The sequence below is a fragment of the Culex quinquefasciatus genome, chromosome 3 (assembly GCF_015732765.1).
Source record: "Culex quinquefasciatus strain JHB chromosome 3, VPISU_Cqui_1.0_pri_paternal, whole genome shotgun sequence".
NCBI classification, from domain to species: domain Eukaryota; kingdom Metazoa; phylum Arthropoda; class Insecta; order Diptera; family Culicidae; genus Culex; species Culex quinquefasciatus.
Genome location: NC_051863.1, coordinates 69,217,355 through 69,242,706, shown reverse-complemented (window position 1 = coordinate 69,242,706; position 25,352 = coordinate 69,217,355). Strand labels below are relative to the sequence as shown.

General features: G+C 45.1%; 2 protein-coding genes across 2 annotated transcripts; one reads left to right on the top strand and one right to left on the bottom strand.

The window, feature by feature from the left end:
* Positions 1–236: 236 nt before the first annotated feature.
* Positions 237–17,869, top strand: LOC6046399 (histone-lysine N-methyltransferase SETD1). Its single transcript, XM_038265463.1, has 4 exons — positions 237–628; positions 887–1,185; positions 1,249–6,361; positions 17,336–17,869. The coding sequence occupies exons 2-4, from the start codon at positions 905–907 to the stop codon at positions 17,507–17,509; spliced, it is 5,568 nt and encodes a 1,855-aa protein (XP_038121391.1). The 5' UTR covers positions 237–628; positions 887–904; the 3' UTR covers positions 17,510–17,869.
* A 116-nt stretch (positions 17,870–17,985) lies between these two features.
* Positions 17,986–24,058, bottom strand: LOC6046391 (mediator of RNA polymerase II transcription subunit 21). The gene is made up of 2 exons (XM_001863569.2): positions 23,528–24,058; positions 17,986–18,603 (listed from the first exon to the last, which is right to left on the bottom strand). The coding sequence occupies exons 1-2, from the start codon at positions 23,567–23,569 to the stop codon at positions 18,220–18,222; spliced, it is 426 nt and encodes a 141-aa protein (XP_001863604.1). The 5' UTR covers positions 23,570–24,058; the 3' UTR covers positions 17,986–18,219.
* Between the last annotated feature and the right edge of the window lie 1,294 nt (positions 24,059–25,352).

Genomic DNA, 25,352 nt, shown 5'->3' with positions numbered 1-25,352 from the left:
CAACACGTCACCGGCCTTGTGGGTTACAATGAGTGTGGCCGCTCGGAAAGAAAAATCGCCCAAAATGTGGGAAAGTGGAAAATGCTTCTTCTTCTTCTTCATTTGCCGTCGTCGTCGTCGTGTTCTTCCGCGTGTCCCCCAGAAAAAGAAAAATCAGCTGAAAATGATAGCGCGCAACCCGGTGTGAAAGATATCCGTCAATTGACACATGATGGGATTCCTCGTCAAGGCGATTTGTTTCAGTGCATCTCGATGTCACGCACACTAGCGCAGCTCGCACGAACGCACTTCTTGACAAGTTTCCTCCTAAGTTCGCGACGGTCAGATTTTTCCGGGATTTATATTCGCAAAATTCACCGTCCAAAGTCACCCCAAGCGGGACGATTCGTGTGGCAAACGGTTCCCCGAGGTGGCCCGCACCGGTCGCACATCGAGTTTGGCGGAACGGCTCGCGGACGCGGCGGAAAAAACGAATTCTTTGAAGGTTTTTTTTTTCCTGTCCTGGCTCTTGCGAATGTTTGCCGTCGCGGGGTCGTAAAACGGGATCGCTAATTTCTCGGGAACTGGACCGCGCTGGCTTGCGTTGCGGTTCGCAAGAGGCGCTTCGGGGGTCAGCGTGCATTTCTAGGTAAGATTTGGGGTGGATTTTGGGGGGTTTTGGGGGTGAAATTTGCAAATAACTTTGTTGTTTTTGCCGTTTCGAAGGGGGGAGGTTTTATTTTTTGACGTTTTCTTGTTTTGCCTGCTCCTTTTCTTCCGCGAGTCGGGGAAGGGGTTGACAAGTTTTGGGTTTGAGGTTATGTTCGCCACAAGTTGGAATGTTTATTTTTGCGCTCATTCGTAATGTTTTTGTTTTGTTTTTTTTTCGTCACCCTAAACAAAACAGATTAAGCAGCGCGCAATCATGAATGGATCGGCCGATGGCAAATCGTCCAGCTCGTCGTCGTCGTCCTCTTCCGGTGGAGGTGGAGGGACGTCCCAGCAACAGCAGCAGCAAAAGGCCCCGCGGAACTACAAGCTGATTGCGGATCCGTTTCTGCACAAGGGCGTTCCGAAGATCTACCGGTACGATGGGGTCGTGCCGGGAGATCCGGCGTACCCGCCCGTTGTGCCGCGGGATCCGCGCAATCCGCTGGCCCGGATACGGTCGTCCCGGTTGGACGCGATGGAGCTGGTGCTGCCAAGGTAAGTTATACGGAATTGCCAATTTGTGTTGGTCCATCGTTACAACGTCTACCATTCTTTCAGGTTCAAAATCGACCAGCACTACATCGGCGAACCGCCGGCCATCGAGATCACCATCACCAACCTGAACGACAACATTGACAAACCATTCCTGGCGGACCTGTTGGCCAAGTGTGGCACGTACACTGAACTGTACATCTACTACCACCCGACGACGCACAAGCACCTCGGCCTGGCCCGGATCGTCTTCGAGAACGTCCGCTCGGCGCGACTCTGCGTGGAGCGGCTCAACGGGACGTCCGTCATGGGCAAGGTGTTGAACGTGTTCAAGGACCCGTTTGGCGAGGACTGCAAACGGCTGCTGGAGGAAAAGACCGCGGAAAAGAAGAAGGCAGCGCCGGTGGCGGCTCCGGTAGCCGCAGCACCCCCGCCACCACCTCCACCCGCTCCGGAACCACCGGCGTCACGTCACTCGTCCAGCTATTCATCCAAGTCCGAACCGAGGACGACGTCCTCCCATTACGGAGCTCGCGGCAGTCACCGGAACGAGCAACTCAACGACGATGACAACTGGGATGATCCGGCGCCGCCGCCGAAGAAGACGTCCGCCCCACCACCGGCGCCCGTGGTTGCGAAGGGTGCCTTGGCCGACGAGGACATGTGGGACGCAGGTGAGTTCTCCGGCAGTGGTGGCAACAGCCAAGACTCGAGCTACTACAAGGAGAGCAAATACCCGCCCAAGAGTTCGACGAGCCACTACGACGTACGGTCGGACGAGGATAGCCGAGGCAAGTCGGACCGGTATTATGATCGGGGCCGGGACAAGGACAAGGATCGAGGCCGGAAGAGTTACAACCATGGTCGAGATGACCGGGATAGGCGCGAGCGGGACGATGATCGAGGAGGAGGTCGTCGTGGTGATTGGGACCGCGGGGATGACAGGCGACGTTCTGGTGATCGCTATGGTTTAGGGCGCGGGGAACGGGACGGACGGCGGAAGGGAAGCGGCGGAGGATACTGGGAAGGTGACTCAAGAGGCTACTCGGGCGAGATGGGCGGTTACGGAGGTGGTGGTGGTAGTAGTGGAAGGTACGGTTCATCCTACGATCAATACTACGGATATGCGGCGAGTTCGGATTACGGCCACTACGGCTATCCGCCGCCAATGCCGTCCGATGGCTACGCAGGGTCCAGTTCTTGGGCACCTCCCCCACCACCCGAGGAGAAACCCAAACCTCCGCCACCCCCAGCGAGCGCCAAATCCAAACAAAGTCAAGCCGCCCTCGACGACTGCGACATGTGGGACGACGGAGAATCCTCCAAGCCACCTCCGCCGAAACCACCCTCGACTCCACCGCCCATCCCAACCGGCCCCAAAGATGATCCAACGGTGGCGGCCGGCGATGACGACAACAGCGGATCGGCACTCGATCTGGACACCCGGATAGCGCTAATGTTCAAGGACAAAACGTTCGGTGCGGCCCCGTTCCTGCAGCTGAGCGATGGCGAAGAAGAGGACAAACGCGAGGAAGGCGAAATGGCCGACGACAGCCGGGATGGGTCGATCAAGGCGGAGCTCAAGCAGGAGGACGAGTCCAGTCCGTTGCCGGATGCGGACGTGAAGGTGAAGAAAGAATCCGTCAAGTTGAAACCGCCCAAGGAGGAAGGCGCCAGTGACATCTCGTCCAGCGAGGACGACATCCTGGCCAAGGAAAGTCCCCCGCCGAAGCCACCGAGCAAACCGTACATGGAAGATATCATCAAGCGGGACAACGACCAGATGTCCCTCTCGAGCTTATCCTCCAACGATGGCAAAGTTGACGACACGGCCGCACCGCCACTTCCCCCAGAACCAGCCCCAGACGCACCACCCCCGCCAGAGTCGGTCGCTCCGTACGTCTACCCTCCTGGCATTGGTCCAGGTATGGGCTACCCGCCAGCGCCACCCGGAACCGATCCGTCCTACTACTACTCCCAGTCGTACTCCCAGAGCTCGTACGAACAGTACCAATCCGGGTACTACCAGAACAGCTACATGCAGGCGCCGTACGTGCCGGGCCTAACCGGAGCCTACCCGTACCAGACGTACGGCTACTCCGGCAAACGAGACTCGTACGACGAGGACGATCGCTACCGATCGTCCTACTCAAGTTCGGAGCGCAATCGAAGCGAGCGTGAACAGCGCAAGAAACACAATCGCTACGAGGAGGCCATCACGGCCGTCATCGACCGCGTCACGGCCGAGCTAAAGCAGATTCTGAAGAAAGATTTCAACAAAAAGATGATTGAAAACACGGCGTACAAAAAGTACGAAGCCTGGTGGGACGAAGAGCAGGAAAAGAGCAAGGGCAAGGACAAGGTCGGCGTACTCAGCGAAATCACCCCGCTGGCGGCGGCCAAAGTGGACAAGGCACCGGACATCAACCAGCTCCTAAACCAAACGTACGACAATCTGGACTCCAACAGCAGCTACATCGGACTTGGTCTGCGGGCGACCATCCCCAAAATGCCCAGCTTCCGGCGGATCCGCAAGCAGCCCAGTCCCGTTCCGCAGGACGAAGACTCGCGCCGCAGCGACCAGGAGGACATGGTCCACGGGTCCGACTCGGAAAAAGAAACCGACTCCGTCAGCCGACCCAAAACGCCACCCCCGTCCGGTTCCTCCGCCGACACTGGCCGCGGCGCTGGCGTCTCACGAACCCTCTCCTCATCGTCGGTGCCCCGCTCGGAAAAACGCAAAGCCAGCGTATCCTCGTTCTTCACCTCCTCCAGCGAGGAGGACAGCTCCGGCAGCGATTCCGACGACAGCACCGACTCCGGCTCGGGTGGCCTGTCCGACGTGGAAATGTCGTACGCGAACAAAAAGCAACAACAGCAACCTTCCCAACAGTCCGGATCCGGAAGTCGCACGGAGAAACGCGACAAACGAATATACTCAGACTCGGACAGCGACGAGGAAGCGTCGGAACAGCAGCAGCCATCGACGACGAGCAAGTTTCCCCTGCCGAGCAGCAGCGCTGGTTCGCGCAACAAAACGAAAATATACTCCGACTCGGACTCGGACTCGGAGGTGTCGTCCAAGCCGCCTCCCCGAGAAGTGCTTCCACCCGTGTCCACCGAAAAGGCGCGCAGCAAAAGTCCGGAACCGGCGACCCCGACAGTTCTTCCCCTGGAGCAACTCTGCGAAGCTCTGTCGCCGGATGTGCCGGACGAGAGTCCGCCAACGCCACAGCAGCCACCCCGCACTCCAGGCCGGGAATCCCCCAAGAAATCCACCTACGAGTTTGACCGCATGTACAGCGACTCCGAGGAGGAGCGCGAGTACCAGGAGAAGCGCCGGCGCAAGGCCGAATATCTGGAGCAGATCGAGCGTGAGTTCCAGGAGGAGCAGCTGCGGTTGGCTCAGGAGCGCGAAGAGGCGGCCAAAGCTGCTGCGGAAGCTCCCGCGCCGGAACCGGTAGCCAAGAAATCTCCCGTCAAAAGCCAAGCCAAGAACAACCGCAAGAACGCCACTCCGTCGGTCAACCTGCTCGAGAAGGCTCCCAGTCCGAGCGATCCCATTACGCCCCTCACGAGTCAACCGCCGCCAACGCCCGGCGCCGGACTGCTCGAAGATCCGATGGTGGCCGCGGCAGCATCCGTCCCCCAACCTGCCAGCAAAAAGAAGAAAGCGGAAAAAGCGCCCAAATCCAAGGCGAAAGGTGGCAAAAAGGCCAAGGAAACCAACGGCGTGCAAGCGCCGGTGCCGGAGTTGCCTCCAATCGCTCCCGTCGAACCGCTGCCAATGGTTCAACCCGTTCTTCCACCCCGGGTCGTCGCGCTGGGAGGTTCCGCCACGCCCCAGCAACAGCTCAGCTCATCGGACGATTTCTTCTCCGCCGACGAGGAGGCCGCCGCAGCGCGACGAGCCGCCAAAGCATCCCCCGCGTCTTCCGACGGTGGCTCGAGCCAAGCTAGTCAGGTGGCGTTGGACCACTGTTATTCGCTTCCACCCTCGGCATCGCCGTCGTCTTCCTCGCCGCATCCCCAGTCGGACTCGTCGGTGCCGGTCACCGTCGCAAACAAGTACGCACCCACCTCGTCCGAAGCGTTGGCCCACGATCACGGCTACACGAACAACGATGCCGCCGGAGCCATCGGCGAGATGCCAACCTGCCCACCTGCCCAAGTTCCCATGGAAGTTCAGCAGCAGCAGACGACCGCGACCGAAGTCGCGCAAGTCGTCCCCGCCCAGCGATCGGCAGGTCGACCCAAGAAAGACCCGAACGCCCCCAAGGCCAAGTACAAGCGCAAGCAGGACAAAGCGGCGGCGGTGGCAGCAGCTACGCTTCAAACCTTTGCCAGCACGGTAGCCACTTCTTCGCAGCAGCAGGCCCTGCTTCCGTTTGCCGCAGGTCAGCAACAGCTGTCCACGTTCATGCCCGTGCCCAAGTACCACGAGCGGGATATCCGGACGCAGATGTCCATCCTGTACGATTTCCTAACGCGCGGGATCGACGCCGAGGACGTGCAGTACATCCGCCAAAGCTACGAACTACTGCTCGGCGATGACACCAACAATTACTGGCTCAACGCGACGCACTGGGTCGATCACTGCACGACGGACCGGAGTTTCCTGCCACCGCCGCCGAAGAAGCGCAAAAAGGACAAGGAAACCGTGTGGGACATCAAGCAGCACTCGACGGGGTCGGCGCGAACGCAGGGCTTCTACAAGATTGACCCGCGGGAAAAGGCCAAATACAAGTACCACCATCTGCGCGGTACGGCCGCCGAGAACCACCTGAAGAACATCGAAACGGCCAAGGCCGTCACCAAGATGCAGGGACTTTCGCGGGAAGCCCGCTCGAACCAGCGCCGCCTGTTGACGGCGTTCGGCGCCAGCACCGAGTCCGAGCTGCTCAAGTTCAACCAGCTCAAGTTCCGCAAGAAGCAGCTCAAGTTTGCCAAATCGGCGATCCACGACTGGGGCCTGTTTGCGATGGAACCGATCGCCGCGGACGAGATGGTCATCGAGTACGTCGGGCAAATGGTGCGCCCGTCGGTGGCGGATCTGCGCGAGACCAAGTACGAAGCGATCGGCATCGGCAGCTCGTACCTGTTCCGGATCGACATGGAGACCATCATCGACGCGACCAAGTGCGGCAACCTGGCCCGGTTCATCAACCACAGCTGCAACGTGAGTACATTCTACGGTTCAAGGTTGTTTATCGATCAAATTATCGTCGATAATATTAGGGGCTATCGATAACACCGACCAACAAAATTTCAAAAATATTTGGTCTGGGCCGAATGGTTTTTCTTCAAAGTTGGTAAGGAGAATTAGTGCTGTTCGCTACTCCCACGTATTGCATGCAATTTTTGCTTGGATTGATACCTAAGGGAGCGTTCTTTTATTACGTAATGCAAACAAAAGATTTTTGGACCCCATCTCCCCCCTCCCGCCACAGAGTCGAGACGGCTGAAAAATAGGGGCGTGACAATGTGGAAAGGGAGGTAATTTGTGATTGTAGACGGTATTGTTTTGATTCGCAGCATGCATTTTTTCATTTCCGGCTACTTAACTATCTGCTGCTTTTATTTTGCTCTCCTGATTCTCACTTCTTCACTGATTCTTCTGTTTACTATCCACCATTTGAAAAACTTTTTTTAAAAACTATATTTTTTGAATTTCGTATTTTTTCAAAAAAAAAATTAATTACATGGGACAATTATGCGTAGAACGGCAGTCTGGGTCCAAAAAACAAATCTGGAGTTTTTTTTGAAAAGGTCCAATAAACCAAATTTCCAGTTTTTGCTTTTTGGGTGTTTTTGAAACCGCCTTTAGTCAGGGGTATTAAAAAACACCCAAAAAGCAAAAACTGAAAATTTGGTTTATTGGTCCTTTTCAAAATAAACTCCAGAAATATAATTTTTTAAAATTTTTGTTTTTTTTTATTTTTTTCAATTTTTAGCTTTTTATTTTTTTTTTAACTTTTAATTTTATCAAAAAAAAAAAAAATTCTGATATTAATCGGAAAAATCGCCAAAAAATCACACTGCATTGATTTTCGACGCTCTATCGATTCATCTTGACAGAACTCGTCTATCTCCAACCCTCGAATTTTGAGAAAATAAATTCCGTGGAGATCGAGTGATGTTCGTATGTGGTAAAATTTTGCCAAATTTTGTGTCGCGTCGTTCTCAGCTCCGATTTTGATTCTTCTGAATGCAGATGAAAGCTAGTGTGCTGAACCTGGGCGAGTTGCCGCTCAAATTTCGAAATATTCATCTGTTTTCGGATGTGGAGAGACTTTTCAACAAAATACACAGTTTTCAAATGAAAATATGGTCAAAATTTTTAATTTTCATATCTTTTATTTATCTCAAAAATTGCATTTTTCGAGCTCTACAACCCCCCCAATTTTCATCCAGATTCATAATATGGTTCTGGAGTTTGAGCCGTTTGATTAACCTACCATAAGAAAAAAAAAATCCCTAAAAAAAGGTAAAAGCCCACCTGGTGACCTTCGCCAACATTTTTCGTTTCTAATTTTATCCGAAATTTCTTCCTACATTGATAGTATACAGACTATGAGTGAGCATCTGAAACAAATTTGACATCGATCGGCAATCCCAAACAACTTTAAGAACGATTTACTTTTTGCCTTTCTTACTAAAGAAAGGTATAGGTTTTACTTTATGGCTGGACGTCATTTTCATCTTCGTAATTAAGACGATACAGCATGAATATTAATCGGAAAAATCGCCAAAAAAAATCACACTGCATTGATTTTCGACGCTTCGTCGCCAAGTCGACAAGTTGTCAAGTTGAGCTTCGAATACTGGCACATATATGTTTTGCTCGACTTATACTCGTTTGTAGTAGCTTGTCTACCGATGTTTCCTACAAAATGTAAGATATCGTAGCTTTTAGGTTTCTTTTGCCCTGTCCGTTTTCGCATAACTCGACGGTAACATTTCAAAAGGCATCATGTACATTTTGACACTTTCTGGGTTATTGCATATTCTGCAAGTACTCCTAATAAGCTACCTCTCCACCAAAAATGAGCAAAAGTTACTTCAGGGCATCTCCAGCGCTGGGGTGCAAATCAAATTTGCACCCGGCTCATGAATACCGAGATCAAATTTGCCACCTTGAAAAAACTCCGTCATCCCCACCGCTAGGGTAGCAAATTTTCCACCGAAACAAGCCCACCGCGGGGGGCAAATATGGGTTTTTATCATTTTTTGCTCTCGTTTACCTTCAAAATCAATAATTATGTGTTGATTCAAGCCTAGAAATGCTAAAAGTTTATTAAACTTTTTAATCCTATTGAAAATTTCAAAGATTTTCATTTTTCGAAAATGTCGAAATTTAAATCATTTGCTACCCGATTTGATTCGCACCAAATTTGCTCTCGAGTTTGCACCCGAGTCTCCCACCGCGCGTAGCAAAGCAGGTATCAAATTTGATCTCAAGTTTATCTGTAGAAGAAAAATATGTGTCGGTACCTGTCGGGTACTCATTTTCTGATACCCGACAAGTACCGGCAAGCCGGGGGCAAAGTTTTGAATGCGTGTTTCGGAGATTTTTGTATGTCTGCTCTTGTGGATGATTCAAAAATTCAAAAATTTAAAAATTCAAAAATTCAAAAATTCAAAAATTTAAAAATTTAAAAATTCATAAATTCAAAAATTTAAATATTCAAAAATTTAAAAGTTTAAAAGTTTAAAAGTTTAAAAGTTTAAAAGTTTAAAAGTTTAAAAGTTTAAAAGTTTAAAAGATTAAAAGTTTAAAAGCATAAAAATTTAATTTTTTTTTTAAATTTACAATTTTTAAATTTTTTAAAATTTTTTTTTTTTTAGTTTTTAAAATTTTCAGTTTTTTAAAATTTTTGTTTTTTTTAATTTTTAAAATTTTATTTTTTTTTAAATTTTTTAAATGTTTAAACTTTTTAAATTTTTTAAATCTTTTTAATTTTTTGAAATTTTTTTAAATCTTTTTAATTTTTTTTTAAATTTTTTATTTGTTTTTTTTTTAATTTTTGAATTTTTTTTATTTTTTTTAAATTTTTTATTTTTTTTAATTTTTTTTAATTTTTTTTCCGTGCTTGATTCGATTTTTCCGTGCATAATTCCATTTGATTCGGTAGCAAACAGGCTGAATACCGCACTGAAAACCCAGCCATGGTAGTTGCTACCATATTGTAGGGTTAAATTGAGAACACGCACCGACGTATTTTTGCTAAAAACATTCCGTGCTTGGATTGACTGATTAACGCAGTCAGTTTTACTATGTCGAGAGCGGTATGGTAATTTTAACCCTCGATTATGGAGAGAATGATAATGATTTCGTATTTGCTACCATGCAATTTTGTGGAAGCATGGTACATTTTACCATATTTGCGTTTACTTTCACCAAAAAGCCACAGTTAATTTAATAAGCAGCATTTTTAGCAAATTTTCTTAAAACTACCATGGTCGGGCTTTCAGTGCGGGTAGCAAAGTGAAATCCCGAAGAACTGAGAGCAAATTTGCTACTGCGACAGGTACCGCGATGGGGTTGACGTCGGGTGCAAATTAGCTTTGCTTCGATGTTTGCACCCAGCGCTGGAGATGCACTCAGTAAAGTCTGTTTAATCATGATTTTAAATAAAGTAACATAAACAAAATCTCTGCCATCAGCAGTCCCTGTTTATCTGTCAAACAAAAGACTACATGAACCTCGTGACGAAAAAAAAGCAACACGAACAAAGCGCCATGTACATTCGGCGAAGAAAAACGAATCATAACAAACCGCTCCCCTCAATGACAGCAGGGTGATATAGACGTTGGTGATTTCAAAAGAAGTTATGTTTGTTTTTCTCAAATAAAATTACGGAACTAATGTTTTATTGAATTTGGATGATCAAGTATCAATAAAAGCAACGTTTTCCATTGTTTGTTATCATTAGAACATCTTATTTTGCATTTACATTAAAATAGGAATTGAAAATGGATGCTCAACATTTTAATGCGTTTTTCTCAAAACGCATGGTTTGTACATGATGCTTTTTGAAATGTTGGCGTCGAACTGTTCAATGTTTATGCTTAAACTTTTGTGACATAGGACATTCATCCGGATATAAACAATTTGTTTCCCGTGTGCTCCTAAAATCGCCTTTAAGTAGGCTTCATTTTGTCGTGATTTCGTAAGTTTATTTAACAGAGTTTATTGGATTCCAATAGGAGTTTTCTAAGCTTCTAAGCTTTATATCGTTTTCAAAGTTTTCAATGTTCGCAACGCCAATGGCTATCTACCTAACCCACATTGACTGGGCAGCCCGCCGGCGGTTCGCTGGCGGACCGCCAAACCGCTCTGGCGATCCGCCAGCGTTTGAGTTGGCGGACCACGGGCGACCTGCTGGCGGATAAAATTTGCAACAATTTGGCGCACGATCAGTTTTTTTATCGTGACGTTGGTCCGCCAGCGACTCGCCCCGGGGTTGCCCAGGTTTGCCTTGAAATGTTTCACCCGCCGTTCATCCGCCCCACACACGCCGTTTTGTATGGTTCAACCGCCCCTATAGGATGGTCCGCCGCGGGTCGCCCCCGATCCGCCCCCTATATAAAGTTCATCCGCCCAAAAAGCCCCAACCGCCTTGGCTCGCCCTTGATGCGCCTTGCATATACGGTACAGCCGCCCCTGTAGGTTGGTTCGCCAGCGAGTCGCCTTTGATACGCCCCCCATATAAAATTCATCCGCCCAAAAAGCCCCAACCGCCTTGGCTCGCCCTTGATGCGCCTTTCATATACGGTACAGCCGCCCCTGTAGGTTGGTTCGCCAGCGGGTCGCCCTTGATACGCCCCCCATATAAAATTCATCCGCCCAAAAAGCCCCAACCGCCTTGGCTCGCCCTTGATGCGCCTTTCATATACGGTACAGCCGCCCCTGTAGGTTGGTTCGCCAGCGAGTCGCCTTTGATACGCCCCCCATATAATATTCATCCGCCCAAAAAGCCCCAACTGCCTTGGCTCGCCCTTGATGCGCCTTTCATATACGGTACAGCCGCCCCTGTAAGATGATCCGCCAGCGGGTCGCCCCGATCCGCCCCTTTATAAAGTTCATCCGCCCAAAAGCCCCAACCGCCTTGGCTCGCCCTTGATGCGCCTTTCATATACGGTACAGCCGCCCCTGTAAGATGGTCCGCCAGCGGGTCGCCCCCGATCCGCCCCCTATATAAAGTTCATCCGCCCAAAATGCCCCAACCGCCTTGGCTCGCCCTTGATGCGCCTTTCATATACGGTACAGCCGCCCCTGTAAGATGGTCCGCCAGCGGGTCGCCCCCGATCCGCCCCCTATATAAAGTTCATCCGCCCAAAATGCCCCAACCGCCTTGGCTCGCCCTCGATTCGCCATTCACACATATTTCATCTGCCCAAGCAGAATACCCGTTCAGGTTCCTTCAGGATTCTGATAGTGTTTTTCAAGTTCATCTAAAACGGAAAAAACACAAAGTGCCTTATATAGAAATGCAGATCTTTGTAGATTCTTGTGTGCTGAAATTTAGAAATAAAGCAAAAATATGAAAAAAACATAATTTTCAACATAATTTTGTTCTCAATACATCTTACGTGCGTTGTTAGTTCACTGAGGTGAAATGATGAAAAAAATAAAGAAACAAAATAATATATTGATAAGCAAACTTGTTGCGAAGATTTTCCATTTCCTGCAAATAAAAATAATTCTTTAACTAATTCTTAAAAGCTAAATTATTTAAAATGTTCATGTATTATTGGTACTTACATATAAATAGGCAACGTATTGAATGTTAACAATTCATACTCTAATCTAATCAAACACAAGCGCAGCTAATCCGAAGAAAGTATCCTAGTAGATTACACCCCATGTTCTTTCTTGTCATTCAATCTATATATATAAAAATTTCGACGGTTTTGTTCGAACGCGAATCAGTTCAATACGGAGCGTCGGATCGAGGTGCTCTTTGTTGCGTTGGGTTCGTATAAGCCCAAGGAAGGTTCTTACGCTAACTAAATGACACTTTGGCCACTCTGGAACCGATTCCGGAAAAGCTGCAGATTGTATGGGAAAAGTTACGTAAAATCAAATTTTGATCACAGGATGCTGAATAATCAAACAAGCATGAAACGTTAGGAAACCAAAAAAGGGCAGGACGAAGTTTGCCGGGAAGAGCTTGTTTGATCATATATTGTATGGGGAATGGTAGATCTGAATATAAAAATAAATCTTACAGTGAAAAGATAAATACAAATAAGCAGTAAATTTAAAGATGATTCCGGGAAGCTGCAAAACAAACAACTATAATTAAAAAGACAAATGCTCCAGATGGTTCCATTGCTGAAAGAAAAGGAATAGGATAAGGAAGGATATAAACATTTAAATAAATCATCTAGTGAATAGATAAATGTGGGCATTAAAATTGAAGAAGATTCCCGGAAGCTGGAAGAATGATTATTATTTTTTAAAGACAAATTCTTCAGATGATTCCATTGCTTTTTCAGTAACTGTCGTTAGTCCATGAAATTTGATCATATATGGTATGGAGGAATGGTAGAAAAAAGGACAAGGAATAGGAATGATATAAACATTCAAATAAATCAAATGAAGAATAGATAAATACATATAAGCAGTTCATTTATAAATGATCCAGGAAGCTGTAAAAAAAAATTAAACAAAATTTTAAATGATATTGTTGCCGCTGAAATGATAATTGAAAATAATTGAAATTACTTCCAACCCATGTCCTGCATCATGCACACCTAAAAAACGTCAAACAAAAGAAAGAAAAAAATCGCTACTGCACCACTAATTGCCTCCACTGCTGGCACTGAACCCGAACCTTTGGAGTGTTAACATTCACCCAAAAAACATTAACATTAATTGAGTAAACATTGGCACAAAATCCGCTTTGTAAATGCCACCTCGATACTCTTCAAGAGGTTTCCTGGGAATGATATACTTTTACCAAAATGTACACCAAATTTCCATACAAACATACAAATAAGTACAAATCAAATCATAACAACAATGAAACATATCAAATTCTAAGTATTCCAAACTTGATTCCAAATGTTTGCACATCTGCCAACAATATTTATAAGGGTGTCACATAAATTACACCAACAATAACGATTATTCTTGCAAAACAACCTTCAATCACTATTTCAAACGCACTTTCAACTGTTTGTTTACATAAGTAAACAATCTAAACAACACAACACTTCTCCCAACACAAACTTAACAACGAAAATCAGCAGCCGCCGATTAAATAACAACACCCACCGAAGCTCGTTGAAAACTGACTGAAATGTCAAATTCGAAATAAATTCCTTCAGATGCAAACCGCCACGGCAATCAGCCTTTGGCTCGCCGCGGCGATTGAGGGGCGAACGATATTGAAACATTTCAGCGATCAGTTTGAACCGCCCAGGCGATGCGCCCATGGCACGCCAAGGCGGATGGAGGGCGGACGAAATTGAAAAATTTCAAATGTCAAATTTCAACCGCCCAGGCGGCCCGCCCTCGGTCCGCCAGGGCGGTTCTAGGGCGGACCACACGATCAGTAACGGCCGCCGATGCATAACGTCCGCACTGAGTTAATGTGGGAAGGTTCTCGCGGTTGATTGTGTAGTGGTGCGGTTGTAAAAATAGCTATCTCTGACTCTCTCACTTTCGTAGATGCTGAATGGCAAGCTTCCCACTGTGCGGTTAACTCGGTTTTGCTTTGCGCCTGCTTTGTTCGGTTTTTGGGCTCGTACCAAAACTAGAAAACCAAAACCGCAGTGTGCGTCGTCACTGGCGCATGGAAAGCTTGCTATGCTCGCGTTTGTCATAAACGCTTGTCTGATTAAGAATTTGTACGATTAAAAATAATCTTTTGGTGAAAATTGCATTTTTTTTTTCTTTTGGAAAACACATAATTAATAATACCTTGCTTTCATCATAAGATTTTTTTTGTACCAAGTCGATGTTATGAATTGAAAGAAGTTAAATTCTTTAGTAAGAATGGCTCTATCTCACCCCTGGTGGGATTAAATCGGGTTTGTTTATTATTTGATTTTTTATTTTCAATTTATAAAAAAAGAATATATATTTTTTTAATTTTTGACAAAGAACTTTGTCCTAAGGTTTCTATACGTGGTGTCAATCCAAAATTTTCGCGAAGCGAAAACGTTACGTGACGAATTCCCCTCTCGGCAAATTTCCCCTCTTTTTGGTACATGCTGGTTGGATGAGCGAACGTTTCCCAATCAGTCAATCGAGAGACGTGAGATTGATGTATCTAAAATCACCCCCAATCGACCTCATAATTTTCGGATCGTCGACGAGCCAACAAAACTCGGCTCGGTCGGTCCCGAAAATTCATTCTATTGCTGGACGTCGACGAGAACACATCAGAAGCAGATGGCCTGGTGGCCCGGTAGCAGACGGCCTGGAGGTCCGGGAGCAGATGGCTTGGAGGCAAGGACCAGCTAAGACATGCCAGTCGCGGGAGTCGATCATTGGAACTGGCCACCACCTGAACTGGAGTGGCCGGAGGCCCCGCGGATGTTCCGATGGGGGGACATTTGCCGGACCGTAAGAGTTGGTGCAATATGGGTATCAAACTTTATGGTTTTTGATACTGGTCATAAAAAGTTGCATTTGGCCATTATCTGAAGTTAAGCAGTTAAAATTAATTGCTTATTAGGCAGGAAGTAATAAATAGATTACTGTGATGCACTTTTTTTGTGCCGAAATTTCCTTTACTGCCGCCGATTGTTTGCAGCAGCCTTGCAAAAACATTCTCGCATCTTGGTAACTTTCGAGTGGTGAAGGAAAGTCAATTGATTTCACCTCGATTTCTATTTCAGCTCCACTTGCAATTTCCGTCCCGTTAGGGAGCGTTCTTTTATTACGTAACGCGAAAAATCGGACTTTTAGACCCCTCCCCCCCCCCCTCGTAACAAAATTTCCATACAAATTTTAAAAATTTTGTATGGAGCGTAACACGGCCTCCGACCCCCCCTCCCCCCCTACTGCGTTACGTAATAAAAGAACGCTCCCTTAGTTCGATAGGACGTTAATTATAAGGGAATCATGGGGAAATTTAGAGCGGACATTCTAATCGAAAATTTCAACAATCATCTTGCAAAGTTCTTTGTCATACTGGTCATGTGTAACATAACCACCTGCACCTTTTTTAATTCATAATTTAAAAAAAATATATTTTTTCCGTGCTTGATTCGATTTTTTTCCGTTTGATGTGGTAGCAAACAGGCTGAATACCGGGTAGCAAAGTGAATTCCCGAAGAACTGAGAGCAAATTTGCTACCGCGACAGGTACCGCGGTGGGGTGGACCTCAGGTTGATTTGCTTCGATGTTTGCCACCAGCGCTGGAGATGCACTAATCAAGTAAAAATATTCGCAATTCGCAATTCGCAATTTTCAGTGTAAGAACGGGCCTTGACCGATCTTATGCACCAGGTTCCCGACGAACACGCACTGCCCTTACACCTACATCTCACCCTTGCTCTGAGTCAGTACGAGCAGCACGCTAGAACACGCTTTGAGTGTTCGTGCCAGGCATGCACACCTTCTTTTCCGGTTACGCATTTTAACTCGGCCGGGGGTGGTACATTACGTTGGGTTTGATGTAAGTATAAGCGCCTAACCATTTAAAGTGTGCCTATCAACTTTCATTAAAGCAAAAACTGTTTTATTTTTAGTTTGAATTCAAAAACTAATTGTTATTTACTGTGTATTGTTTTCTCCTGAAATCTTCCCTATTGTTGAGTCGTGTTTATCTGTTGCTATTTCTTTTGTCGCGGTGTTTTGTTACAATATTTTGGTCCTAAGCATTTTAGAAAAGTTTTTCAAAAGTACAACAGTAATATTTGTGTTAATCCTTTAATCATTCTATAAATTGAGTAAGGGCTCGAACCTCACTTGCTTAAGAAAAAGGTGAAGTTTCAAAACATAGACAAACAAGCATAGATTGTATTGAGGGCAATTTACAGGGAAGATGAGAAATTATTCAAATAGATAAATAAAGAAAAGGCACATGATGAACAAAATTGACATCGCTGCCAAATTAAGGGAAAGCAGACAGTTTGTTACAGCAGCATCAATTGGTAAAATAGAGTGGAAAAGCGTTGAGAAATAAGAGAATCAAATAAGTAAAATCGAAATCAAACAGAGGGTAGTAAGCAGAAGCCGTTTTAGAAAATCAGTGAAACAAAATAAACAGAAGATAGCTGTTAGCTGAAATGGAAAAAAAAAGAAACCCCGTTCTGCGATGCTCAGGTACATCCACAGCAGTTGACTCAACATACTGCGGATCAAAACAATACCGTCTACAATCACAAATAACTTCCCTTTCCCACATTGACGCGCCCCTTTCTTCTAGCCGTCTCTACTCTGACCCTCGCTGGTCAAAGGTTTACGAGTCGTTTCCACAGGCCACCAGCTAGGTTACACCTTGTCATCATGATGACTAAACCAAGCCAACGTGGAGGTAAGAAAATAGGACACTTGCAAGGAACCAGAGCCATGCTGTTTTGTCCAAACAGCACTACGGATGTAGTTGGGCTCTTTCCGGGATGTTCCTCGCCTAGGTGTGTCAACCGACGAGTATCATCAGTATCATGCACCCTTGGCCTGCGCACTAATCAAGTAAAAATACATACAAAATTTCGCAAATATTGCAAATTATGAAAATTTGAGCACTTTGAAAAAGCGGTATTTTAATGAATATTTTTGAGTATTAAAACTTTAAAACTTACTATATCATAAAACAAATCTTTAAATTTAACAAAAAATCAACAGAAATTCAACATGATTTGGTTGAATTAGATCAATTTTTGAAATTTAGTTCTTGTTCGGTAACTGGGTGTTGTTTAACTGGCCACTCGATAACTCGACTGTTGCAAAACAGAAAAAACGTCAAAATACAATAACAAAGCAAAATAATTGAAGGGTCAGTGGATGCAATAACTGATGTCAACAAACTTTTTTTTTCAATTTTCATGAAATTTTATGTTTTTTTTTAAAGAATATTTAGAGGGGTCTCGCATATGGAAATATCTAAGCTATCGTCCGTTATCGTCGATAAGATTATCGGTTCTAATTCTGTTTCTAATCCTTTTCAACTCTCTCCAAATATACAGCCCAACTGCTACGCCAAGGTCATCACGATCGAGTCGGAGAAGAAGATTGTGATCTACTCCAAGCAGCCGATCGGCGTCAACGAGGAGATCACGTACGACTACAAGTTCCCGCTCGAGGACGAGAAGATTCCGTGCCTGTGCGGGGCACCGGGCTGTCGCGGTACGCTCAACTAAGGTGGACGAAGGTGGTGTAAATCTGTTAGAATGCTCAGAGTTAGGTTTTCTTTTCTGTTTTTGTTTTTTCGTGGTCGTCGTGTAAGATCGAGTGAGGAAAAAGTGTGCGGCGGGACAAGTTAGGAACAATTTTTGCTTAGCTAAAACAAAGTAAGGAGTAAGGAACAACGGTGAACAAAATGGGCGAGTTTTGGAAGTCTCGAGGGAGTCTGCCTTGGCGCGGATGTGTATGATATCTAGGAAGAAAAGCAATTACGCGGTGGGGAGATTTTCGGGGGTGGACAGGACTCGCGTTTGTTTACGCCTACATTTATCTCGTTTTTCCAGTGATTCGGAAAATACATTCAAATGCGCCAGTTATCTCATTACTTTCTACTGAGGTGAAAATGCTTGCGGAAAGCAACGTGGGAATCGCAATTCGCATCAATCAAACGATAGAATTGCGTTTCCCCTCGACGCTTTCACCCAAAATAGTGTTTCACTTTATCGTTTCTTCTTTTTTTAAACCAACTTATCGTTAAGCTGTAGGTATTTTCTCTTAAGTGTTCATTAAGTGTAAATATTAATCACTAGTTTAATTGATACGTAAGAACATAATGATACAAAAAAAAAAACAAAGAAACCGAAAATAACTAACCCATGATGTCGTTTTCCGTTCGTGGAACCCCGTGAGAAATGGCCCCTTTTCCGTGCTGCTCCCACTTCCTGGATCACTGCTTTTTCGGCGACGACGAATACTGCATGTCGAGCTGGGACTGCGCGATATCGCTGAGCGCCGCCTGGATCTTCTCCAGCAGCAGCTCCCCCTTGCGGACGACCTCCTCGAGCTTTTCCGCCGAGTCCTGGTTCTCCACTTCGAGCCGCTTCAACGCCTGCACCTGCAGCTCGATCGAGCTTTCCTCGCTCGGCAGCGATTCGATGAGGGTGTCAATGTCCTTGGCGCAGCGCGAGATCAGCGTCGAGAAGAGCTGCGCGTAGTCCTCCTGCTGCGTTTGCTGCGGTGTCTGCGAGCCGGTCCGCTCGAAGCCGGGAAACTTGCTCGGGACCGAACCCTGCTGCAGTATGCCGATGCTGTTACAAAAGTGCTCTGCTTGCTGTGCGGGTAAGAGGGAAGGGAAGAAAAAGTTAAGTATTAGTGTTGGGTAAAATCGGTAAAATATGGGATAGTGTGATGGATTGAGGCCGTTCAGTTGAGCACTGAATTTTCAAAACACGATGTCATGATCGTTATCGACGACTTGATGTCCAATAAACCAAATTTCCAGTTTTTGCTTTTTGGGTATTTTTAAAACCGCCTTAAGTCAGTGGTACTAAAAAACACCCAAAAAGCAAAAACTGGAAATTTGGTTGATTGGACCTTAACAAAAAAAAAAACTCCAGAATTATTGTGTTGGCCACATTTAATACCATGGATGTCCTACATCCTAGTATACATCCTAGTAGGCTTGAATCTCACCGCGAGTGAGAAAGAATAAAGGAGAAAAGCTCGGAACTTAACCTCAAAGGTAAACAACCGAATGAACTTTTTTGACAGGTGTCAGTTCCGAGACAAAGCATTTAAAATTATTATTTTGTTCCGGTTTTTTTCCGTTTCACATGGACACAAACACGACCAGGAACACGGCAAGGACACGGCCACGGGAATGACCAGGAACAGGCACCTACACGGCCAGGGACAAGAAAACCGTGACGTAGCAAATGAACTCAAAGAACTCAGTATTCATTTTGTGAGTGTCATGTGAGTGGTTTGACAGGTGTCAAATCGGGACTTCATAACTCGAGTTTTTTTTTCCGTATTAGTGCCCTAGTGCTTGTCCGTGCTTCTGGCCGTGTTCGTGTACGTGCACCTGACCACGTAGTTGCCTGTTCCTGGTCGTTCCCGTGGCCGTGCTCTAGGCCATGCCCTTGTCTGGACTCCTGCCCGTGCTTCCGGCCGTTTTCGTGTCCCTGGTCGTGTAGGTGCCTATTCCTGGCCATTCCCGTGGCCGTGTCACAGAGTAATCCAGAGAGAACAGTCCGAACAGTTGTCAGAAAAAAATGTGGCTCCGTTACGAGTATACCCTTTGGAAAGGTAGCGGCTCTCGACGTTATGTTTTGAGCGTTACGGGTTGGATGAAGAAAATTATTCATCATAGTAAACTTAGGATATGTAAGATTTGTTTGTTTTGACAAGTGCCAGCCATCAAGGCTTCGATTTTGTATTTCTTTCAGTTCAAGTTCTGATTTTTTGTAATTTAAAAGACCTTGAGGGAAAAAGACCTTGGGAAGCAGCTAAAATCCAGTCTAAGCCTGCAATGTCCATCAGAACCACCCAAGAACTTAGATTTGACGGTGGAAAAAAAGCATCTGGTGGGGTTTGCTTCCTTTCGGGTTTTTGTTTCACTCTCATATGGATAATGAATATGCTGCCGAGTCAAAATTGCTGCCCGTGGATTAGGCAGGATCTTTTTGCCTAACCAAGGCAGTTTGCCTAACGTCCAGGCGCTATCTTACGAAGTTAGTCATATTATGGTTTAAGCTAAGAACAAGATTGTCCGTTCGACGCAGTGGTGAACGCAGAACGCTGTGCCAGTTCGATTTTTCCATCAACTGTCAGTCGAACAATCTGCAGGGGTTGCTTTGTTCAATGGTCGATGACTGGCAGGCTATGATGACAGGCGCAAAATTTTGCGTTTGCGTTCAGGCCTGACGGACAATCTTGTTCTTACCTTTAATGACCATTTGGCGATTGTTCACGCTCCATACAAATAAAAGTGTGGTGAGCTATTGTCAACAAGAAAAGAGAGGGTCTCAAAACGTCGAAAAGTCTGTTTATCAAATCAGACTAGGATTAGGATTGTAAATGAAAATCAAACATATGCATCAAACATATTCCATATGCAATGCTAAACATATTTTCCTAGTGGTATGTTCCGTCGTTCCTTAAACTGACCAGAGAAATTGTTCTGACTAAGCATTCGGTCAGAAATTTTAAGGCCACGGAAACTGTCCCAAACAATTCCGCACAAATTTTCACTTTGAAGAAAGTTTAGTTTTCTGAAAATATCACTGGAATTCTGTTGGAATTGGAACTTGAAATTGATTACGCGAAGCCACATCACCAGTGAGAACCTGGTACAGAAAGCCTAGCGTTGCCAGCATGAAACATTCGAAACAGTTAATTTTGGCGGGCATTGGCCCACCCGGTGAAAGGCGGTGGCACATCGGTAGAACTTGAGATTCAAAAAGAGGGATTTATACAGTGCTGCCTCTAGCGGTGGAGAGCTCCAACTTTTATAACAGATTTTATAATAGATTTAACCGAGGGGTTGATCAACAGCACGATTTTTTCTCCAGCCTGAGCAAATAACTCGAAACACAACTTTAGAATCCCTCGACTGATAGAAACTGGCATAAACTGTTATACACATAAAAGAAAACAACATCGTAGCTGGCCATGCAAAAAAAAAACAATTTTCTAATGTTTACAAATTTCCGTCCATCTGCAGGAACCATTTTCGTTCATATTCCATTGCGTTTTAAAAGAAACGGATTTCCATAAAAAAATCTGATGAAAAATGTTTAGTATGAACATCACTTAATCGAGAACCAGAGAAGTGCCATCTGAATGGATTATTTTCCGGTGGTTGGGGATAGTTGGATTTGTTACGAGCATTATTTTTATAAATCTTGTACAAAGAAGACATAAGTTGAACTGAAATAAACATTACGCTTGAAAGGTACGGTAGTTATTCGAAAACAAGTGGTTCAATGAAGCAATTTTAAATGTGCCTCAAGTGATCACTTCTGCAAAACGCTTAACATTGCGTGTGATGGCCAGTTTAACGGAAACACATTTTCACTCAATTTTTAGTTGATAAAAAGGTGCAAATCGTGATGAGCTTCTTTGTTTTGATTCGTTGCCACGAATGTCAGTCTAACTGGTATACATTTTCTTTTATGAGATCGTAGTGTGCTGAGAAATCATCCAGGACAAATTTATCGTAGAACACTAATGAACTGATTTCTCGTCACACTTTTTGAGCAGAAATTTGTTCAGAGTTCCACGGATGTGGCGGTGGTTCCAAGTCCTTTTTCCAACTTTTCCAGCACATATCCACGATAGCCGTCAGTAAATTCCCTTTGTTGATGTAGAGCTTTTGGAAAATGTTGACAACTAAAGATTGCACCTGGTTGCTGCGATAAAAAGTAACGCTTAAAAAATCATTTCACTCTAAGGCTCACGACAATCAAAAGTGTTGCTAAAGGGGGGATGTACCACGATGTACCGCGTAACGCAACCATAAATTAAATGCCAGTGCTCCCTCTGAGTTACTCTGTGGCCGTGTCCTTGCCGTGTTCCTGGTCGTGTTTGTGTCATGCGAAACGGAACAACCGGAAGAAAATTATAATTTTAAATGCTAAGTCCCGGAATTGACACCTGTCCAAAAAGTTCATTCGGTTGTTTACCTTTGAGGTTAAGTTCCGAGCTTTTCTCCTTTATTATCTCTACTGAAGTACTTTGATCTCACAAACAAACATAACGTTCGATTGAGTAACCGTTTTATGGGGTTGTGCAACAAAGGTCGAAAGTGGAAAAAATCGTAATGTGAAATTGTCATACTTGAATGACAATGTTTTGGAAATAATGGGCACATGTTTGTGCGTTTTTCCATTCATTCAAATATAAGCAGTTATTTGGAGGTGCTGAAAGGTTCCAAGGTACAGAAAAATGCAGCGCAAGAGGAGAAAACGAAGAATTCGAAGACCTTTGCGGCAAATTTGATACATCAGAAGCTTGAAGATGAAGTAAAAGAGCGAAAAATATGTTAATGTTGGTAATAAAATAAGCTTGTCGAATTGAACTATTATTTTATAATACAATTGTATTGTTACACATTGAATTTTAACGATATGTCGTCTTAAACATCTTGTAAAGCGAACACGAGCTCCTCATGAACTGATTGTCAGAATCTGGGAACTCTCACAACTACCGATGCTGCTTTGCAGCCGGCAGACCACAGAAAAGATGCTAGAGCAAAGTGTGAAATATGAAGAATTGTTCTGGAGTGATGCGAAAAAATACAGCGTAAATGGACGAAGTCTATTTTCAGCGATCCTGCATAAAGATGACACCTGTAGTCAAAATCCTGATGCATTTTTTCGACGTTCCTAGATAAAACAGAAACGGCTGAGGAAATGGACGAAGTAAGTATACGCGGAGAAAGAGCGTCCTTGGAATTAATGTTCAATCTCTAGATGGAAAGAACTTAGTTGGGCGAACCATTAACAGTTATCGACGCCAGTTTCTTACACAGCCAAAAATTCAATGAAAAAGTTCTTAAGCTTATCAAGGAATATGCTTTGACCTTGGGACAATTCAGCACTGACCGTAGAGTTTCTGGCGTCAAACAAAAGCTGCTAAATATCTTGGCCTTGATGTAGACGAGAGTAATAATTATCATATAAGGCAGCATGGACAAATCACCCGTTGGAAGGATCATAATAGATAGGAGGATGTTCTTGAGCAACGTAAAAAAATGGAGAAGGCAAGTTCATTTTAAGAAGTTATTCGATGTACTACCCAAACGTTGCAGTATTCTTTTTACGGCTTCAATTTTTAACACATTCTAAGTAGATATGAATGGTCAACGAATGGTAAGCACGATACCAAACATCGACATCCTTATATTGAGATACCGGATGACAAATGTAAGTTGTATGAATTCTGGATACATGAAGTTCACGTCGGTGTTCGGGAAGCTCGAGTCGAACAGATGAATTCTAAATATTGAATTTAAAAATTTAATGTTATATGCAAAAATCGTAGAAAAATCGAGAGATTAATAGCTAAATAGGGAGTGATCAAGCAAGTTTTACAAAATTAGTTATTTAAATAGTAAAAATCAGCAAACTGGACAGAGTTTGGAGCGAGTGCTTAAATTATCAAACCTACGAGATTTTCCCCTAGTTCTAAGTGATAAGGATGTTTAGAAGACCCCGTTATGAGTTGCAAGAATCAACAGTTTGTCCACTAACCTGATTCACCGTGTCCTGAAGCTGGGTTAGTCTGTCTGCCATCGCTTCGAAGACGATAGAATAATCCAGCTTTTCCTCGTCAATTTTGGCAGAATAGAAAAGCCCAGCCAACAAAAAAAGAAAAATAAAAAAATACGACGGAAACCCCCGTTAAACAGGCATGCAACGGACTGTGGCCGCTTTTCTGCCCGTAAGTTGCTCGACGGTAATCTTCCGGGAAGTTACAGAAAAAAAGAAGAGAAAAAAAAACTGCAACACAAAACGCCGCCGCACCACCCTGAAGGTGAAGAGAGGCAGGAAAGCAGGATGAATTCGCAATGTCAGCAGCAGCGACACCAGATCGGGGTAGCTGGTAGTCTAGAGATCGTTCCGGAGTGCGCGAATCCCGCAACCGCAGGCCACAGGAAGGCGAATCGTGCTGCTTTCAGCGGATACAGGCTTTGGAAATTCCGTGAAAATTGCTTTCTTTCACACGCGAGCAAGGAAACGCGACTGAGTTGCGAACGGGAAGAAAACTACAAACGTCAAAAGCTGTGTTGTCGGAGTGCACTCAGCAGAGCAGTGTCGGATTGCGACTTTTGTCGGAGTAACTCACGCGTGTGTTGAGTGGTGCGTGGCACAGATTTGGATGCGGAAGATGTCACGCTACACAAGAGGGTATACTAAAACCACTAAAACCCTTTGTGAATTTTTATGTACAACGGTAAAAAACACGTTTTAAAACCATTTCAGAAGTTTTGCAAAATATTTATTTATTTAGTAAAAACTACAAAATGGATCGAAAAAGGGGTGGATAGGATATTGAACCTGCAAAACATAACATACTGCACATAGCCAACGCGTACGTAGTCTGCCGTACTTGATGACTGCGTGTTTGTCATGTTGGTAAAATTCCAGGTAGCGATCATCAACAAGTCTGAGGGTTCATGCCAATTTCAGATTAGTCGGTCTCGTGGTTTTTGTACGAGCCCTAACCAGTCCTTGTTGATCCTTGTTCTGAGTACCTTTCACAAACCAGTAAGCAGCGATGGAATAATCATCATCAGAAGAAAATCATTGGACGTTCATCAAGAGAAAAAATCCGAAGGGAGCATGGCTCTCCTCTCTCGCGCACGAAAGATCGGTAAAAGTAATCTAAAAATATCATCTTCTTGATTATTCGGCGGAACATCTTTTTTACTACTACACTTGCAAGTGTAACGTCACACGTCGAAAAAGAACCTGTCACATTTTGTAGATGGGCAATGTTAGCATTAGCATTAGCATTTTAGGACGTCCTATCCACGAATGGCTCCACAACGCTTATCCCTCTGTTTGGTGTGGTTGTGTTAGACCCTCATCCGGAACAATAATCCAACACGGGAGATACCATGTCTTCATCTTTTGATGAGTGTGTAATACTACCCAGGGCATAAGGGGGTCCTCGCCGGGTCCAAGCTATCCTTTGGGGAACGGAAGGAATGTTAGTAAACACCTATCTAAAGTGCGCAAGGATCCCTACGTCACCTTAGTGGCACAGACAAACAGGCGGGACACTCGAGTGCCGAACCATCGTCCTCCAAAAACGGTTATTTCAAATTGAATTTTGTTTCGGCATCCACTCACCCGGCGCTGATGGCGCTGCTGTCGTGACAGCTCGCCCGTCTTTTCTCAGTGTGTGTGATGCATGTTTTTTTTTGTTTTTAAGTTGAGCGTGAGCACGTGTGAGGCAGCAAATGAAAACAAAAAAAAAACAGCCTTCCACCTCGAGTCCACCCGCCGGAAGGTCGCTTCATCTGTGGAGAGTTCGAATCCGGCCGAATGCACCTGAACGACGAGAGCCAGC

What these genes read in the sequence shown, in the direction of transcription:
- LOC6046399 (XM_038265463.1), top strand. Translation starts at nt 905, where the DNA reads ATGAATGGATCGGCCGATGGCAAATCGTCCAGCTCGTCGTCGTCGTCC. An exon ending in ATGGAGCTGGTGCTGCCAAG is followed by an intron (nt 1,186 to 1,248) that starts GTAAGTTATACG and finishes CCATTCTTTCAG; the next exon opens with GTTCAAAATCGACCAGCACT. An exon ending in TCATCAACCACAGCTGCAAC is followed by an intron (nt 6,362 to 17,335) that starts GTGAGTACATTC and finishes CCAAATATACAG; the next exon opens with CCCAACTGCTACGCCAAGGT.
- LOC6046391 (XM_001863569.2), bottom strand. Translation starts at nt 23,569, where the DNA reads ATGGCAGACAGACTAACCCAGCTTCAGGACACGGTGAATCAG. An exon ending in TTCAGGACACGGTGAATCAG is followed by an intron (nt 18,604 to 23,527) that starts GTTAGTGGACAA and finishes TTACCCGCACAG; the next exon opens with CAAGCAGAGCACTTTTGTAA.